Source organism: Nicotiana tabacum, chromosome 17 (genome assembly GCF_000715075.1).
Source record: "Nicotiana tabacum cultivar K326 chromosome 17, ASM71507v2, whole genome shotgun sequence".
NCBI classification, from domain to species: Eukaryota; Viridiplantae; Streptophyta; class Magnoliopsida; order Solanales; family Solanaceae; genus Nicotiana; species Nicotiana tabacum.
In genome coordinates, this window is record NC_134096.1 from 59963491 (window position 1) to 59970480 (window position 6990).

General features: G+C 35.6%; 1 protein-coding gene across 4 annotated transcripts; it reads left to right on the top strand.

Moving 5' to 3' along the window:
* The first annotated feature begins 235 nt into the window (after nucleotides 1–235).
* On the top strand, nucleotides 236–6701 carry LOC107808303 (B3 domain-containing protein LOC_Os12g40080-like). Of its 4 annotated transcripts, none has more exons than XM_075234363.1 (11): nucleotides 236–501; nucleotides 2054–2639; nucleotides 2927–3105; nucleotides 3194–3545; nucleotides 3676–3873; nucleotides 3950–4149; nucleotides 4260–4641; nucleotides 4729–4926; nucleotides 5023–5201; nucleotides 5308–5729; nucleotides 5856–6701. In XM_075234363.1, the coding sequence occupies exons 1-10, from the start codon at nucleotides 379–381 to the stop codon at nucleotides 5596–5598; spliced, it is 2688 nt and encodes an 895-aa protein (XP_075090464.1). In that variant the 5' UTR covers nucleotides 236–378; the 3' UTR covers nucleotides 5599–5729; nucleotides 5856–6701. The 4 variants fall into 4 exon arrangements, with proteins under 4 accessions (XP_075090464.1, XP_075090465.1, XP_016488300.2 ...); XM_075234364.1 differs by having other exon boundaries at nucleotides 3679–3873; XM_016632814.2 differs by having other exon boundaries at nucleotides 239–501; nucleotides 3971–4149.
* Nucleotides 6702–6990: the final 289 nt, after the last annotated feature.

Below are 6990 nucleotides of genomic sequence, written 5' to 3' on the forward strand. Positions count from 1 at the left end.
ATTCAACATCCATTCATTTTACTGGTCAAATGGTTTTGTGACTATTGCAAAATTAGTTTTAGTTGTATGATCCATCTCTTTTTTATTTTTACACATAGGACATTTAATCTTACATATAAAATTTAAGTAGCACACTTTTTAAAATTCAACATCGTAAAAAATAAAAAATCCCAATTAGCTTTTCATGTCACATATAACATTCATTTATTTGTCTCCTCGATCCCTGGGCTAATCTTATCACATCAATGATCATAATATGTTTATTTACCTACCACTCTGCACCTATTAAGCAGTAATTAATTAATTAAGAAACAAGGGAATTAATTCTGCTGCTCTACTATACTTACCATCTTCTTCAATTGGCAAATTAGATCAGTCATGGCAGCTAAGCCCCACCTGCAAAGTGGTGAAGGCTCTTCCCATTGGAAATCTTCTACTGCTAAAATTCCTCAACCAAAGTTCTTCAAGATTATATTTTTCCAGCATGAATGCAGCCGTCTGGTATTCACTTTCTTCCTTTTATTTTTCCCTTCTTTTAATTTGCTGCTACTTTCAATCTATGTCCTGACAAGAGCCTACACTTCCAACTCTTGTGTGAGTTCGAGTCACTCAAAGAATAAGGTGGAAGTTTTTGTAGTCAGGGAGCCGAGATCTATCGGAAACGGTCTCTTTATGCCATTGCGTACACACTACCCTCCCTATATCCTACTAGTGGGATTATAATACTGGGTTATTGTTGTTGTTTCAATCTATGTCCTCTGTGTGTGTTTTGGGTTGGGGGGTTTGTTGACCCAAAGATTTTGGTGTGCATGCATCAGCTATAATTTTTCATTTTGTATAATTTAATTCTTCTTATTTTACCTGTAATCACATGTCTTGACTTCGTGCAAAGCAAATTAAGACTGAGATTTAGTTTCTTTGTAGGTTAACGGAATCTGCATGAGTTCTTTTGAAGAGAGGCTGAGATTATTCTTTCCATGTTAACTGGTTAATTCAAGTATCCCAAATTCACAATATAAAGGAAAAGCAAGAAAAAAGGAGAGAAATTTGAATAATATCTCCTTTTCAGACTATTTGGGCGGTAGTTGTTTTTGTTAAATATACTTGAATGGTGTCGATGAGTGCATTTTTGTTAAATACTTCCTCCATATCATTTGGGTGATAGTGTTTGATTAGGAACGGAATTTTAAGAGAGAAAAAGTAGAAAACTTTTGACACTTGTGGTCTTAAACATCCTATGACATTTTTTGTTGCTATAATAGCATGACATTAATTAAATTGTTTTCATATATAGAAGGTGTATCCTTTTCAGAATATACTAAAAAGAAATAGTGTCACATAAATTTAAAATGAAATAAAGTATTAATTTTTATTTCTCCAATTTGAATATAGGTGTCCGACGACTCTGAGTTTACAATTATTTATTTTGAATGAAGAGAAATACAGTTTAACTTCACATGGCTAGTAGTTGCAGATCGATTAAAATTACTTGCGGGTCAGTGCTGACAAAGATACAAAATGAGAAATAAGTTATATAAAAGTTGGGAAAAGAGTACAGTGAAGAAACTAACAGACGTTGTTATAAATTTAGGCCTATGGTTTTGTATGAGTTATAGGAAATCATGGTCAATTTTAGGTGTAGACTTCTATGAACGAGTCAGGTAGCTACATTAATATTGTTAAGGCTTCACTAATAGTATGAATGAGCAACTTTTTGAAGATATATTGTTAATCTTATTGGAATGCATTATTTTATTTTCACACATCTGTTGCTTAAATCTTCTGATATAGAAGAATGAAATAATATCTGTCTCCTTATCTATAGTAAAACTTAGATATCCCAATTCACAGGTTAATTATATCCAAAAATATCTGCTATCTTTTCTAGTTGGCCTAATTAGATTACTGTTGGATATTTTTGTTTTGGTAGTTATTTCTGAAAGAACAGAGAATACACTATGCAAGTATATTGCAGGATTTTCTCGAGAAAACAGGCATATTTTACTGTAATTCGAGATGTATGAAACTGAGTTCAAATCTCCTTTGCACGCAGAGGATTCCGGAAGACTTTGCCAGCAAATATTGCAAGAACATGCTAAACCCTGTGTATCTTGAGGTTCCAAGTGGAGAAGTATGGGAGGTTGAAGTTGTTCATTCTCAAGGCCGAATTTGTCTAGGCATTGGATGGCAAGATTTCAGCGACTTCTATTCAATAAGCTGCGGCCACTTTTTGATATTTGGATACAATGCTCGTTCCCATTTTAATGTCACTATATTTGATTTGAGTGCCTCAGAAATTGAATATCCATACAGTTCTGCCCATGGTATACACACTCCCATTTCTTATTCCCATGAAACATGTCATGGACAAGAAAGAGACCAGTCCGAGTCGGATCATTCTGTAGAGATCCTCGAGGTTATTCCCCGAAGCCAGAAAGCAAACACGATAACTCCTGATATGGTTGAGAATTCTGTTGAGAACCTAGACCATTGTCCAGTAGGACAGTCCAGCAAAAGGCAAAGACAAGAAGGACATGCAGAGGATGATGATGTTTCTGTTGACATGCATATAAAAAATATGAAGGTTGAGAAGTTGCAAGAGGATGTAGCTTCACCTTCTTTCATAAGAAAAGGCCAAAGTGAGTATTTTATTCGCTCTTATTGGCTATGAACTGAATATTTAGAATAAGTTTAAGTTCTATACACTGCCGGTGTAAAATATATTTACACAATCATGTCATTAGGTAATTACAAGTAAATCTTTATGATAAGCACCAATTTGTAACGGGGTAAAATGGTAACTAATGTACTATCATAGGTTAAACTACACTGAAGGTGTAAAATATCTTTACAATGGCAGTCGGCAGATGTATATAACTTAAATCCATTTAGTATTAACACAGTGATCTTAAATTTCCATTTGAAGAAAGCAGTGAAGGCTGCTGTACGCACATGCAGCAATCCAAGATTGTTTATGATGAGAACAAGACAGTAATGGACAAAGAAAGGGCTATAGCCTATCGAAGAGCAAAAGGTTTTAAATCTAAGAACCCGTTCATTATATCTTTTATGCAACCATCATATGTCTTCTCTCCATTCAATCTGGTAAGTTACAAGCTATAAACTGACTGATCTTTCTTGCTCCATCCTGCACAACGTTAAAATCAATTTACTGAGCTATCTCCTTTGGCAGTCCATGCCATTGAAATTTGCTAGGAAGTATTTCCTTGAGAACTACGGAAATTTAGTGCTTCATGTTCCAGGAAGGGGATCTTGGTCTGTCAAATGCACTTTCGGAACAACAAATGCTAAAATCTTCTGGAAGGCATTCGTGATGGACAATAAGCTGAAACCTGGTGATGTTTGCGTCTTTGAAGTGATTAAGGGCACTAAGCTCTTGATGGATATAACCATATTTCCAGCAGCTGGAGAAGTGCCAGGGGTTTCAGATAGTTCTGTTCCACTTTCTCAATCCAGAATAGCTCAGACCAAGAATTTAAAGCAGCGGAGAGGAGGTGCATGTGGTTTCAATTCAGAAGTTAAAGGTGATAAAGTTATTCTCTTTATAAGATATTCTGAAGTATACATGATGATCAGATACTGACATTTTAGCGTCCATTGTACTAGTTAATTTTCTTGATAGTTTTGAAAAGGTTATATTTACTTGAATTTCAGCAGAAGAACATGGTGAAGGCACTGGGAATGAGCACTCTTTTGAGATTTTGGGCCATTGTCCGTTAGTACAGTACAGGAAAAGAAAAAGACTAGAAAGGGATGCAGAGGATGATGTTCCAATTGATATTCACACCAAAAATATCAAGGTGGAAACATCACATAAGGATGTAACTTTGCCTTCTTTCAGAAAGATCAAAAGTAAGAAAGTGTTTACTCTGACTTACTGGCTATGAACAATTGATCATCTGCTTACATGACAAATAGTAACACATAGATTTTGAATTTCTGTTCGAAGAAAGCGGAGAAAGTTGCAGGATGCACAAGCAACAAACCATGATTGTTTGTGGTAAGAACAAGGCAGGAATGAACAAAGAGAGGGCTATGGCATATCAAAGAGCAAAAGCTTTTAAATCTAAGAATCCATTCATTATATCTTTTATCCAACCATCATATGTTTCAAAACCATATAATCTGGTAAGCTATAAGCTATAAACTTTATAGACTTTCCAATATTCTGATCTTTATTCAATCCATATGGATGCGTGCTGTTATACTCAGTTCACCATATCCATCTGTTTTGGCAGAACATATCAGCCACATTTGCAAAGAAGTACTTCCGGGATGAATATAGCAATTTTGTACTTCGTGTTCCAGGCAGGGGATCTTGGTCTGTCGAATGCTTCCTGGGAACATCAAAAGCACAAATTCGTTCTGGTTGGAAGGCATTCGTGCAGGACAATAAGTTAAAATATGGTGATGTTTGTGTCTTTGAAGTGATTAAGGTCACTAAGCTCTTGATGGATGTCACCATATTTCCAGCAGCTGGAAGCACACCAATGCTTAAGATAGCTGGAGAAGTGCCAGGGGTTTCTGATAGTAAAAGAAAGATTATCAATACTGATATTTATGTTCCATGCTCTCCTCCAAAAGTAGATCACACCAATAGATTAAAGCAGAGGAGAGGAGGTTCATATTTCACATTTTTAGCGTTCATTGTTCTAGTTAGTTTTCTTGATCTTTTCAACAAGGTTATATTGGCTTGAATTTCTTCAGAAGAACATGATGAAGGCACTGGGATTGAGAGTTCTGCTGAGATTCTAGGTCATTGTCCGTTAGGACATGACAGCAAAATAAAAAGACTAGAAGAGGAGACAGAGGATGATGTTTCAATTGACATTCACGCCAAAAGTATCAAGGTGGCAAACACGCAAGAGGATGTAGCTTCACCTTCTTTTACAAGAAAAACCAAAAGTAAGAAAGGGTTTACTCTGGCTTACTAACAGTATTGATCATCTGCTTACATGACAATTTAGTAGTAATACATTGATTTTGAATTTCTCTATGAAGAAAGTGGAGAAAGTTGCCGGATGGACAAGCCACAGTCCAAGATGGTTTACGATAAGAACACGACAGTATTGGACAAAGAGAGGACTGTAGCATACCAAAGAGCAAAAGCTTTTAAATCTGAGAATCCATATGTTATGTATTTTATGCAACCATCGTATGTCTCGACACCATATAGACTGGTAAGCTAAGCTAAACTCTATGAACTTTCCAGTGCTTTTATCTTTCTTAAATCCATAATAGTGCATGCCATTATACTCACTTTACTATGTCCATCTGTTTTGGCAGGACATATCATTCTTATTTGCTAGGAAATATGTCTGGGAGAAATGTGGCTTTTTAGTGCTTCGTGTTCCTGGCAGGGGATCTTGGTCTGTCAAATACGTCCTGGGAAAATCACAAACAAAAATTTGTTTCTATTGGAAGGCATTCGTGCTGGACAATAAGTTAAAATTTGGTGATGTTTGTGTATTTGAATTGATTAAGGGCACTAAGCCCATTTTAGATGTCACTATATTTCGTACAGCTGAGAGCAAACCAATGCATAAGATAAATGGAAAATTGCCAGGGCTTTTCTGATTGTAAAAACAAAGCTATCAAAACTGAGAATTCAGTTCCATGTTCTCAATCCAAAATAGTTCAAAGCAGGAAACTGAATCTTGAAAAGCAGCAGAAAGGAAATCCAGATGGTTTCACTTCAAAAACGAAAGGTGATTGAATGGCTCGCTATAAAGTGATCTGATGTATACAGAAATATCATACCTTTAATTTTTAGAATCAATTAAAGGTACTTTCTTGATCGTTCAATGTGGTTGTGTTGGCTTGATTTTCTGCAGAAGAACTCAGTGAAGATGTTGGGAAGCATGTGCAACAATCTAAGTCTTCTTGTAAGGGCGGTGCAGTGGCCAAAGAAATGGTCGTAGCATATCAAAGAGCAAAAGCTTTTACATCTGAAAATCCATTCTTCATATGTTTCATGCAACCATCATATGCGTCTTCTGCCAGCGGACCGATGCAATTGGTAAGATGGCTATTCTTGAATATCTGGTGAAGTTGAATATCTCAGTGACATAAAACAAATCCCTGATTATAAGGATTGTCACTGTTAATTAATGATGAATCTTTCGTTTTGTATAATAATGCATCCTTCAAATTGATAGTCCATAACGCTGCCGATAGCTAAGAAATTTTTTGCCACTAAACATAGTGATGTGATACTTTAAAATTCAAGCAAGAGATCATGGGCAGTAAAATGCAGTCTTGGAACAGTAAACGCTAAGTTGACCTCGGGTTGGAAGGAGTTTGTGCTGGACAATAACCTAAAAGTAGGTGATGTTTGTGTGTTTGAAAGGGTTAGTAGATCCAAACTTTTGTTCAATGTCATTATATTTACTTCAGCTGAAGGTATGTAAGATGGTTTCACTTGTTTAGTTCTTTAAACTCCTATGTATATTGTTTAACTAATCTATTTTAGTTGCTTCTTTTTGAAAGGGGTGGAAAACAATGTATATTATTCTCCCTAAGCACATTGGTGTGTTAGATTTTGTAAACTTAAACTTTTTGTAAAAAGTTGAGCTTGCTCGACTCCATGTTGTATAGAATGCAGCTATATGTGGTTGTATATAGCGTTATGCTAGTGAAAACAAACTTAAATCTCATGGAACCAAAAGTCAAAGTTTTTCAAGCTAGTTATGAACTGATGATGGACAGTCACATAGCAATAGTTTCACAGTTAAACATACACATCTGGTCTACAGGAACCTTCCTTAACGAGGTTTTAGGTCATTTTTCTTATGGAAGTCAAGGTTTTAGAGATGTATGTATTGGCTTATCCAGAACTAGTGAAAGTTTGAAAAATTGAAAAAGAATTCAAAAAAAGATTTTCAACAGTTTTTGTTTAGCAAACACGCACTGAATGAATCTAGGTTGTCATCTTGGAATAAACTTTCCCGAAGAATACTTTATCAAGAT